At 46.5% G+C, this 12846-nt stretch overlaps 1 protein-coding gene across 1 annotated transcript in view; it reads left to right on the forward strand.

Annotated features, from left to right (window-relative positions):
• Positions 1-12846, forward strand: part of LOC114641458 (interferon alpha/beta receptor 1a-like) — a 72596-nt gene that overhangs the window by 43877 nt on the left and 15873 nt on the right. Inside the window, exon 2 of the mRNA XM_028790489.2 lies at positions 10921-11047. Within this exon, the coding sequence (XP_028646322.1) occupies positions 10921-11047 (127 nt within the window). The remainder of the gene's footprint in view (positions 1-10920; positions 11048-12846) is intronic.

The following is a 12846-nucleotide window of genomic DNA, read 5'->3' on the forward strand; positions in this document are numbered from 1 at the left end:
ACAAACACATTCAACGTTCACAGTGGTAGTGAACCTTGGGAGTTAATAACTGGGTGACCCTCCTTTGGCAGCAATGACCTCAACCAGGCGCTTCCTGTAACTGCAGATCAGACCTGCACGTCGTGTGGGGGGGATTTGAGCCCATTCTTCCCTGCAGAACTGCCTTCACTCTTCCATATTCTTTGGTTGTCTTCTGTGTGTGGCTCTCTGTCTTCAAGTCATTCAATAGGATTGAGATCTGGGCTCTGACTGGGCCACTCCAAAGGAAGCCATCGTGCTGTGGATTTGATGCGATGTTTGGGGTCATTGTCCTGTTGCATCACCCAGTCTCGTGTTGACAGACAGACACCCTCACATTATCCTGGAGAATTTGTTGATAAACAATGATTGCAAGCTGTCCAGGCTCTGATGCAGCAACGCAGGCCCAAATCCTGATGTTCCCTCCACCATACTTTACTGTAGAGATGATGTGTGGATGTTGATATGCAGTGCCCTTTTTACGCCAAATGAACTTCTGCTTGTTCCTCCCAAATAGTTCCATTTTGATTTCAACACTCCACAGGACATTTTCCCAGTACCACTGTGGAGTGTCCCAAGTGCTCGTTCAGCAATGTTCTTTTTTGATAGCAGTGGCTTCCTTCTTGGTGTCCTGCCATGGACTCCTTTCTTGTTCAATGTTTTGCGTATAGTTGACTCACGAACAGAGATGTTAGCCAGTTCTAATGACTTCTTCAAGTCCTTTGCTGTCACTCTAGGGTTCTTCTTTACCTCATTGCTGACTTTGCATTGTGCTCTTGGGGTCATCTTGGCAGGGCGCCCACTTCTATGCAGAGTCGCCACAATACCAAACTGTCTCCATTTATAGACAACTTGCCTAACAGTAGACTGATGAATATCTCAAATCTTTCAGATGACTTTGTAACCCTTTGCAGCCTTATGTAGATGAACAATTCTCCATCATAACTCTTCAGACGGCTCTTTTGTGCAAGGCGTGACTCCCATCTGGATATGCTTCTTGTCAAAAGGTCAGACTCAAACTTTAGAGTGTTTGTGATCCATCAAAGTCATTCGAGGTCACACCTCTGAACTCGTCTCATTCAATGGACTCCAGGTGTGCGAAATTCGGACTGCAATGAGCTTTTTAAAAAGTCCTTAGCTTAGGGGTCACCTACTTTTTCCAACCTTCAGTTTCACAGTTTGAATGATTTATTCAATTTGGTCAAACATTCTCTGAAAGTCTGTGTATCTGTAGCTATAGGAGACTGTGTTAGTTCATTATTGGGACTGACATGAAGATACGAGCAGGTTTTATATGGGAGTTAGACATAAATAGAGAGAAATCCTAGGGGTTCACATACTTTTTATTTTGACTGTACATATATACACACACACATTGACTTATATATATATATATAAAATACAGTCATATGAAAAAGTTTGGGACCCCCTCTTAATTCTTTGGATTTGTGTTTCTCATTGGCTGAACTTCCTTTTAATATCTGACCTGCCTTATGGACACAGTAGGATTTCAGCAGTGACGTTAAGTTTATTGGATAAACAGAAAATATGCAACATGCATTATAACAAAATTAGACAGGTGTATAAATGTGGGCCCCCCAACAGAGATATGACATCAATACTTAGCTGAGCCTCCTTTTGTCCTCTAGACGCTGTCCTCCTATAGCCTCTGATGAGTGTCTGATTCTGGATGGAGGTCTTGTTCACCATTCTTCATACCAAGTCTCTCCAGTTCAGTTCAATTTGATGGACAGCCTCCTTCAAATCATCCCATAGATTTTCGATGATATTCAAGTCAGAGGACTGTGACGGCCATTCCAGAACATTGGACTTCTCCCTCTGCATGAATGCCTTTGTAGATTTCCAACTGTGTTTTGGGTCATTGTCTTGTTGGAATATCCAACCCCTGCGTAAGTAACTTCAACTTTGTGACTGATGCTTGAACATTATCCTGAAGAATATGTTGATATTGGGTTGAATTCATCCGACCCTCGACTTTAACAAGGGCCCCCCAGTCCCTGAACTGGCCACACAGCCCACCCCACAGCATGATGGAACCTCCACCAAATGTGACCGTAGGTAGCAGGTGTTTGCATGGCAGAAGAAGAACACCGCATTCCAAGACAAAGTGCTTTTTGTTCTGACCAAATAACTCCATTTGTGTCTCATCAGTCCAAAGCACTTTGTTCCAAAATGAATCTGACTTGTCTAAATGAGCATTGGCATACAACAAGCGACTCTGTTTGTGGTGTGAGTGCAGAAAGGGCTTCTTTCTCATTGCCCTGAATTGTAGGACGATGTCCAGATACACCATCTGCAGCCAGATGTTCTTGCAGGTCTTTGGAGGTGATCTGTGGGTTGTCTGTCACCATTCTCACAATCCTGCTCATATGCCACTCCTGTATTTTTCTTGGCCTGCCAGACCTGCTGGTTTAGCCGTAACTGTGCCTGTGGCCTTCCATTTCGTGATTCAATTCCTTACAGTTACAGAAACTGACCGTTTAAACCTCTGAGATGGCTTTTTGTAGCCTTTCCCTAAACCAGGAAACTCAACAATCTTTGTTTTCAGATCTTTGGAGAGTTGCTCTGATGATCCCATGCTGTCACTCTTCAGAGGAGAGTCAAAGGGAAGGAAGCCCAACTTGTAATTGACCACCTTAAATACCTTTATATCTCATGATGGACACACCTGTCTATGAAGTTCAAGGCTTAATGAGCTCATCAACCAATCAGCATTGAGCAGTGACAGGCATTCAAATCAGCACAATGACAAGGGGACCCACATTTGTGCACAGCCAGTGTTTCACATTTGATTTAATTTCAAACAACTAAATACTGCGTCACTAAAAATCTTTGTGCAGAAAACACCGCAGATGTTCCTAGGAAATGAAAGACAGACCACAGTTATCTTTATTGTTGAAAGGAGAGTCAATTATTACGCAGGCTGAGGGGGGTCACAAACTTTTTCATATGACTGTATGTAGATATCACAATCCCAGTGGATCACAAGTTTCTCTACACTTTGTTGATATTTGGTTGCATTTCCTTTAAATTGTTAAACTTGAACCATACATTTTGGGTTGCCTTCCACAGTAAGCGACTGGAATTCTGGCCCATTCCTCCACACAGAACACTGGTGTAACTGGGACAGGTTGCTGCCCTGACACCTCGCCTGTAAGAATGATGAAGGATCCCGGCTGACATTCCTGATTTCCTTCACCTGCTCAGGAAGGGGGAGGCGCTGTTGGGATTTTTTGCCCAGCTTGGGGGTGTTGAGGGACCACGGAGGGTCCTCGCCAAGGGGAATGCCAACTCTCTCTGTGTGCGGAGCTCTGTACTGTTCCTCCCTCTTCCACAGGTCTGAAGTCACAATGTGACTCGGTGTGACATGAACAAAAGGAGACAAGGTACCCTTTGAGGGCGGATGTTGAGTGTGGTAATGGGCTGTAAACATCGAGAAAACACAATTGTTACTTTATAGGCGAGTCCTCTTTGCTAGGAGGTTTGTTTGTTCGACTCATTGACTTGACATTGAATCTCCACGTGTGTGTGTGTGTGTGTGTGAGTACCATAGAGTAACCAACATCTAGAACGGCATCGACATCTGGCGAGAGAGCGCAGCGAAACACTCGGTGGACGCCATGTTTTGTGTATTTCATTATTTTGATTTTAACTCTGACTTGTCAGACTGCGAGTTTGGTGCAGGTGATCTGGAGATCGAGATCTAAAAATGAAAGTGAGGTACCGGCCAGCATCACTGGAGTGATCAGTCAGTCCCCAGCTGATCCGCTGCTGCTGCCACCGACACGGCCGTTAATGCTAACACGCCGCGACACGGTACTGCACACAGCAGCAGACATTTTATGTTGGTTTATGTGAGAAACGATTTCTTTGTGTGCTTTTCAGAAAACTGAGTTTCTTGGAAAAATATTCAGCACTGGGAGAAAAGGGGAAAAAAATAATCAGCCTTAAAAGAGTTAAGTCAGCACGAGATTTAGAACTTTTAACACAATTTATGAAGCCTCCAAACAGCCCTGGACGTCACGCCACATCAAGATTTTCTTAGTCATGTCAGACCTACAAGCCACACGTTTGTCACATTTAACTAAGAACGGCAGCCCAGCCGGATACTGCAGCAGGATTGGGGACAAAAATCCCTAAAAATCCCAAAGCACAGCATGGGCTTTGGGTCGAGTCCAGCGCTTAACCTGAGGCCTGCAGCCATGTTGACTCTGTGCACTTCATGAACTGCTCTGTCTGTGTTTGACTTTCTATTTCTGTTTATTTAGTGGGCTCGCTTGTCCCAGACGTGCCCGCCCGAGGGAGGCCGTGTGCTTGAGCCCAAACTCTGCCTCTGCTTATCTCCCTTGTCACTTGCCAGGGCACGTTAGGGCAGGCCAACAAGCTTTGCCAGTCCAGTTCAGCTCATTTCTCCAAATATTTAAAGGCTGTGTGCCCGTGGTTTATGATTGACTGCAGGCGCCATCCCGAGGCACGTCTCCACCCCGGACTTGTTTACTTGTGTTTTTTTTTTTTTTTGCCTCTGTGCCTGAGCCGCTGGCCTTGTGGGTTACAGTAATGGCTTCTGCTGGGACACCCTTCTTTCACAGGAAAGCCCCATTTTATAAAATATGCCATGCTTGCAAAGTAGCGCCGTTTAGGGAGCAAATTCTGTTCGTCTTGCCGAAGTCGCTGGTGAAAGATCCGTGAAAATCAGAAAGTCACTATAAGGGTCTGAAAGTGTTTCACTGCTTCATGCCGTTTCCTTAATGTGGTAGAAATGCAGCCGAAATATAACATCCCTGGGTGAATCCACAGGAACGTGTTTAGGGTTAGGCCGTCCATGGCGTCACTGAGTCGTCGAGTCCAGCGATTCGAGGTCTGAAAAAAGTGCAAGTGCTGGGACTGCGGCAGCTGCGTGTGATGTCTGAGCTCTGGGGTCCCTCTTATGCCAAATCGACAGTCTTACCAGTGTAAAATAAAGACAAAAATCCGCATAAAGGTTTGGGGTTTCCGGCCCTGTATACCGTACAGTTTGCACAATATTCAATTACAGTCCAGAGAATCATTCACAGATTAACAACCGAACGACAGTATGGCGGGATGGGGAAGATTTCTAGTGGGGACCGGAATTAATCAGAGGAATGCTGGGTAGGGAGTCGCAATGGACGCTGGGAGTCCTGACGTCATCGGGGGAAAGGAGAATATGGAAGTGGCAAGACGTTAGAAGACTCATGGTGTCGTCGTTTCCTTCTTTCTGGGAAAAGAGAGAGAGAGAGGGAGGTTAGTTGTCCGCCATTCCCTTTTGGCTGTAGACTTTGCACTACTTCCTGGGTCGTTCTGCAGCTCCCTATGCGCACATGCGTGACACCAGACAGCCTGCTTACTGTATCCTCCATTTCGTTAGAAACCAATACAATTACACAAAGTTCAACATTTCTTGTTTCCATGTACACCGTGCGTTCTGCAGTGTCTGCTCTGCCTCGTTTAAGCACCATAATCGACTTCTTAACATCAGCACAGAGAGATTTGGGGAGCTCACCACCTGGTAAAAATCACTTTTGTCCCTGTGATCTCTTGTCCAAACCTCGGTTGAAGCAGAGGATGCCATTGAAGGCGTAGGAGACAAGCTATCAGATCCAGAATGGTGTGTAGGCTTCGGTGTTGCACTGCCAGAAGCACCATCTTTGTTTCAAAGCATTGAGAAGTTCCAAAGAAGTCCATCAGTGTCGGTGGGCCGCTATTCTTTGAACATTTCCCCATTTCACAGATGAAGTAATACCACAAGTTCAAAATAAGAGCTGAAGATGAAGGCTGTAGACACACTTTGAGCCGCTATTAACGTGCATCTGGTGGGTCTGCCTGGAAACCATGGCCCCCCTCTGTTGTGATTCTTGCGTATTTTTTCTCTGTGTTTGATTTGATATTCTTTAGTAATCCCTGCAGGGAAATTGGCTTTTTACATGACCTTTGGGGGGTTGGAGTGCAGGGTCAGCCACACAACAATTTTCAGGTTGGGGGTCTTTCTCAAGGGCCTAACGGAGTGGACAGTTTTGAATTGCAGAGAATCCTTCTGAATATTTGTTGGCTGTTGTTCATTTTATTACTCACTAGCTGTCCCCTGTAGTAGTGAAACAGGACAGACTTTAAAAATCATTCGAAAAATGTAATTCTGGCCAAGCGGAAGGTAGGTACACTCCATCGTCAAACGTTGGCAGTGTATCTGATCGTGTTCAGCTATGATGGGCGAGTGTCCCCCGCATGGCCGTGATATCTCTGCCAATCAGCAGCTACCCTCTAAAACACACGGAGCTCTGATCTCTCTCTCAAAAATGTCAAACGTTACTCCTTAACTATCTCTAGATGACAACGTATACTGAACAAACGGGCATCGCTAGCTAAGTGGTGGCGAGGTGTACTCCAACACGTGGCAAGACATAGACCAACTCGAACAGAGGCTGGCGCGTCAGTGAGGAGGGTCCTACCCAGCACCCCACTCTTGAGGCCACGCCTCCCCTCGACCTGTGGCCTCTCTCTCTGATTCGCACAAATCAAAAAAAGGAGGAGTATATGAACCTCATCAAGGACTTAAATGGTGCGACTCAAACCACCTACACCTGAACACCAGCAAAACCAAGGAGCTGGTGGTGGATTTTAGGAGGCCCAGACCCCTCATGGACCCCGTGATCATCAGAGGTGACTGTATGCAGAGGGTGCAGACCTATAAATACCTGGGAGTGCAGCTGGATGATAAATTAGACTGGACTGCCAATACTGATGCTCTGTGTAAGAGAGGACAGAGCCGGCTATACCTCCTTAGAAGGCTGGCGTCCTTCAACATCTGCAATAAGATGCTGCAGATGTTCAATCAGACGGTTGTGGCGAGTGCCCTCTTCTACATGGTGGTGTGCTGGGGAGGCAGCATTAAGGAGAAAGACGCCTCACGCCTGGACAAACTGGTGAGGAAGGCAGGTGTCTATTATAGGCACAGAGCTGGACAGCTTGACATCCGTGGCAGAGCAACAGGCGCTGAGCAGACTCCTGTCAATCATGGAGAATCCACTGCATCCACTGAACAGGATCATCTCCAGACAGAGGAGCAGCTTCAGTGACAGACTGCTGTCACCGTCCTGCTCCACTGACAGACTGAGGAGATCGTTCCTCACCCAAACTATGTGACTCTTCAATTCCACCGGGGGGGGGTAAACGTTAACATTATACAAAGTTATTGGCTGTTATACCTGCATTGTTATCACTCTTTAATTTATTATTGTTATTATCAGTATGCTGCTGCTGGAGTATGGGAATTGGGATTAATAAAGTATCTATCTATCTATCTATCTATCTATCTATCTATCTATCTATCTATCTATCTAAATAAATAAATAAATAAATAAATTGCTGCTGCAAGCAAACTCTGATTCTTTCCGTGAAGGGAGAAGTCGCAAAATCAACTGGAATGTTCAAGCAAATTCTAGAAAAAAATACGATCTAAATCCGTGAAGTTGTTCTCTCGTGAAAAGCGGACAGACATACATGTTTTGATCTATATTGTGACACCGTGTGGCTTTTCTATGGGTGCCGCCATTATGGTGTACTGTTGCTATGATACAATGCCCAAGATGCAACCAGCAACAAGGGGAAGCGCATTGAAATCTGAGGACAGGAAGCTCTTCTTTACACACAGAGTTGTGAGACTCTGGAATAAACTACCGAGACATGGAGTGGAAGAAGAAACCTGGAGAATCTGGATGAGATACCGGGACAGCAGAGCTATTAGCTAAACAAATGAGCTTGATAGACTGAAGGGTCTCCTCTTGCCTGTCAAATTTCTTATGTTCTTACCTATACTGGAAAAGTACCGAAAAACACACATTTTAAAATGGTACGGTGCCAGAGTTATGGGATTTTCGGTACCCCCATCTCCTTCCTTCAACAATGTAGATGTGGAAAAACGTCCTGTCATAGACTTCACGAAATGAAACCAGAAGCTTCGGTATCATCTGGAATTTATTCTTTGGTGCAGCCAGGACCCCAGCACCACCTTATTGCTTTGATGCAATCTAGAATTCACTAGGGGCCCCCCCTCCATTTCTTCAAAGCGACCAGGACTTTATGTGCTATCAGGAATTTAGCAGTGCATAGTGTGGCACCAGGGAAGCGGGAGTAAGGTTTTGGAGTTATCTGTTACTTGCTTTGGAATCATTGTGGTGCCAGTACTGTGGTCTGAAAGCTGGTATTGATACCACTCCACATGCAGTTCAGATCAGGTCACCCACCTGAAGCTAAGTGGGTTCAGGCCCAGGCAGCACTTGGATGGGAGACCATCTAGGAGAAACTTAAGAGGTGCTTACCCTGTGGTCTGTGTGCGGATCCCAATGCCCCAGTATAGTGACAGGGGACATTGTGCTGCAAAAATGGCGCCGTCATTTTGGCTGCAATGTAAAACTGAGGTCCTGACTGTCTGTAGTCGCAGAAGATCCTTGGGTTTCCTTCGTAAAGAGAAGTGTGTATTATGATGTCCTCAGCCTGGTCATTCTGGACCCCTAATCATCTCCTGTCTCTGATTGGCTCTCTCTCTCTCTCTCTCACCCCTTCACCACCTAACAGCTCATGTGTGGTCAGCATACCGGTGCAAAAATGGCTCCATTGCATCATCCAGGTGGATGCTACACATGAGCGGTGGTTGAAGTGGCTCCTCGCTCACTTTGAGTAGTGAGGAAAGTGCTAAATAAATGGAAAGAACTATTATTATTAAAGTCAAAATCTTAGCGTCGATCCAACACTAATTGGCACCCTTGTGTTTTAGGAACATCGCAAAAGGGTGAGCTGTGAAACGCCTTCGATTTGTTTGAGTGCAGCACAGGATCAGACAGCAACGACAAATAAAGGAAATGCGTGGAAACGGCGTAAACGCTGAAAAGCTGGCGTTCTGCAGCGGCCCTTTTGAACTTGGCTCGAAATAAGTGGGTTTAACTGAACTTGACCCTTGACCCTCCTAGCAGTGAAAGTTGACTCCTCGTGACCCCAATTAAGCAGTGAATAACCAATGAGTGTCGGCGTTACATTTCATCAAGACAAAGCCTGTTAGAAGATACTGGAATTACCAAACCACATTCACTTCCAGTGCCCTCCACAACGCTTGGCACAAAGACACTTTTTTTGCTTTGATTTCCTCCCCTGTTCCACAGTTTCAATTGACAAATGAACCGATTCAGTCATTGAGATTTAAGTGCACGTTGACGACTTTCATTGAAGGGGATTTGCAGGCTTTTGGTCACACCACGTAGAGATGGCCGCACTTTTTCTACGATTTAGCACAGTTATGCCACACTGCTGATTGCTTAGCCAACCAACCACCTCTCACTCTTGAACCAATGATGGCATCCCACCGGAGTCGTGGTCCCCACTGCCTCGCACACACTAAGACGTGAAGATGCACCAGTGACCCTCACCAGACCCATAGAGTGGTGCAGTTGGTGACCAACATACGGCCTAATGGCCGGTCCCAAATGGAGCCATAAATTAGGGAAGGGGGCCGTTAATGACGTCAGGGTCATGTTTTGAAAAAAGTCTCACAGAAATTGTTGTTCAGCTTTGGACGTCTTATTAGAACATCCTGAGGACCAAAAGCTGCGACATTTCCAGTTATTTCAGATAATTCTGTACATGAAATGTCTGAAATGCCAGGGTGAGCATTTTCTGCCTTTACTTTTTGACTTTTAAGTCTTGGTTTAACACGTTGGCACCGACGACAGGTGGGTCGCATATTCTACTTTTTTTTTTGGGGTCACATTTCATTTCCTAGTCCCCCTCTCATTTTGTTCTTGCCGTTCTCCTATTCAGAGCAGATATCCGCTCAACTGTAAATTTACAGCCTGCCAGGATGCGTGTGCCACACAACTTGCAGCCTTAACCACAACACCCCGGTAGTCTTCTAAAAATGAAGCAAAATGGAGTTTGTGGTTTTGTGCTGGCAGCCCACCTCCACTTCTTGCTTAAATCACTTGATGATGAGGGGTGCCATGGTGCACAGCCTCGTCATCTAAATTCCAGGGGCCTGGTGGGCCACGGTGGGTTTGTGCCATCCCAGCCTCCATGTACAAGGCAAGTTGTTTTGTTCTATGCCACGTTGGTGCCCGTGTCCACCATTTCTCATGGTTTAGGTTTTGTTTTTTCAGGGGATGCCATTACAGTGTTATGTGAACCAAAGCAGGTGAGCGAGCTTCACTGAAAAGATCATTTTATGGTAAACACACAGGAGGGGCAAATGGCACCCACTTAGCTGGCCACTTGCCAGATTGTCGTTGGCATTGGGTTAAGGGGAAGCAGTAAAAAGTGCAAAAGAGTTGAAGAAGTAATGAAGAGACGTGAGCCTTGATTAGGGAATGAAAATGAAGCCCAGCGCGATTCGAATTGACTTCCAGTCGAGAAACAGGCAGGCACTGCAGGAAGAAGACCACCTTAGGAAAGATCAGAAGTGCCTGACAGGGCAGGAGGAGGGCGCTAATGGGGCACGGAATGAAAAAAAAAAAAAACGGAGGGTAAAAACCTGCAGCCAGTGGAGATTCCCTGGTCTGGTGTCCTGTGGAGGTCCTGGTAGCATTGGCCGCTGTTGGTTTTCCTTTCAGGTTTTCTTGTCACTGTCACGCTTTCGTTGGACCCTCGGCCCCAGCTCTGCCCTTTTTTTTTGGTTATTTCCCTGGTCCCTTTACCCATCCTTAATTATTTTGAAATGGCCATGGGCCTGAGGTTGGTCCGAAGCTCCCATGCAGGGTCTCGACTGAACGTGATGAACTTCATGAGCATTGAAGACACAGCTTATCAAATTGCGGTTGCTCTACCACTGACGTTTAGCAGCACACGTGACCTTAACATTTTTGTTTCCCGTTTCTTTTCCAGCTGCTAGAATTGTACCTCAGCCCGAGAACGTGAGGGTGGAGGCGCTGAACACCCAGTATACTCTGAAGTGGGACTGGGCGCCGGACCTGTGGAAGCCTACTGTCTTCTTCACTGCCGAGTACATCCCGTGAGTTCATTCTGACCAGAAACAGTAAGCTTGTGTGTGTGGGGGAGGCGGGGGGGCTGATGAGTTTGGGTCTTGACCTTCTTCACAGGAACTTGTCAGAGATGACCCTGCAGCAGTTGGGTCATCCATGGATGCGTTTGGAGCATTTGGCCAGCCGTTAGCTTCACAGGGCCTTCACAACGTGCTCAGGTGCACCTCCATAACACAGGTCAGGGGAATCGGTTTAGTAAAGTCAGCACACATTTGGGTTATGCAAGAAGATATTTACAGCTTTTACGTTGACTGTGGACTTCATCCTAACCATGGAAAAAAAGAAAACTCAAAATGTCCATAGAGCTCTAAAAAGTTACAAAGGACAAGACATCCAGTCGGTCCACCCTGGTAGAATCCATACAGACGTGGCCAAAGGCACTGAATGCAAGATTTGCCCCTTTATCTTTGCAGAACTGCTCAAGCTGCGCCAGGTTAGGTGCAGAGTGGTGGTGACGTCTCCCCACAGTTGAGACTCTGACTGGGCCTCTCATCCATGGTCACCTTTGGCTTCTTGTTATGTTGATGTCCTCCTCAGTTTGCACTTTCTGCCTGACTGTGTGATGCTGCATTCATCTTCCCATCAGTCCGGCCTGTCCCACAACGGGATGCTTCCACTAGTCTGGTGGTGTCCCATACATCCTACTTCTTATGCAAGACAAAGCGTTCCACTTGAGTCTCATCAGACTTTCTGCCACATCAGCAGCCACACCACATGCACTTCAGAGGAGGTCACCCAACTGCAGCTAAGTCTGTCCAGGCCTGGCCAGTACTTGGATGGGGGACCATCTATAAAAACGGTTGTGTTGCTGCTGAAGAAGGTGTTGGTTAGGCCAGCAGGGGACGCTTACCCTTTGGTCTAAATGTGGATCCCAGTGCAGTGACGGGGACACTGTGCTGTAAACATGGTGCCATCCCTCAGATGAGACATAAAACTGAGATCCTGACTTTCTGTGGTCATAAACGATCCCTGGGCATCCTTCATAAAGGGTAGGTTGTATCTCGATGTCCTGGGTAAGTAGCACACCATGGCCTGGTCATTCTGGCCCCTAATTGGCTGTCTCTGTCACCCCTTCACCACCTAACAGCTAATGTGTGGTGAGCGTACTGGCACCAAAATGGCTGCCGTCACATCATCCAGGTGGATGCTACTCATTAGTGGTGACTGAAGTAAAGCGAATTGAGTAGTGAGAAAGGCGCTATATAAATGTAAAGAATTATTATTGTTATTATCTTTGCAGGATCTTCCAAGTGATGTTTTCCAAATCATTTACAGGCGAGGATGTGCTTTTTATTTGTTCATTCAGAGCTTCTTCCTTGCCGCTGTACCCATAATGCCATGCTACCTTATAGACTGTTGAGCCGGGCACATCCTCCACAGCTGCAGTCTCTGCCTTGAGTAGCTGCTCTTACAAATTTAATATGCAATAAATAATTCAAAGCAGGACTATGTGCTCAATAAAAATAATTCAGTGCAGCATTTCACACACCCACAATAATAATCATCCAAAACCAACCCCAGTCAGTCTGCTAACTGGGTCTGGCAGACCAGTCGGCCCCAAAACACCTCAGCTCGGCGGCTCCTAAGCATTCAGAGAATGCAGAATGGCCTTGTCTGCTTCCACCACAGCACCGTAGCCCGTGTGGTCACTCTGCTGACCCTCGTGTGCTCCCGACCGCACATTTCACCTACTGCATTACCCCCATTGGCACATGTCCACTTTTTAAGATGAACCTAGACTGACGTCCCGTGGGCCTGTCACCTGTAT

The sequence above is a fragment of the Erpetoichthys calabaricus genome, chromosome 4 (genome assembly GCF_900747795.2).
Source record: "Erpetoichthys calabaricus chromosome 4, fErpCal1.3, whole genome shotgun sequence".
NCBI classification, from domain to species: domain Eukaryota; kingdom Metazoa; phylum Chordata; class Cladistia; order Polypteriformes; family Polypteridae; genus Erpetoichthys; species Erpetoichthys calabaricus.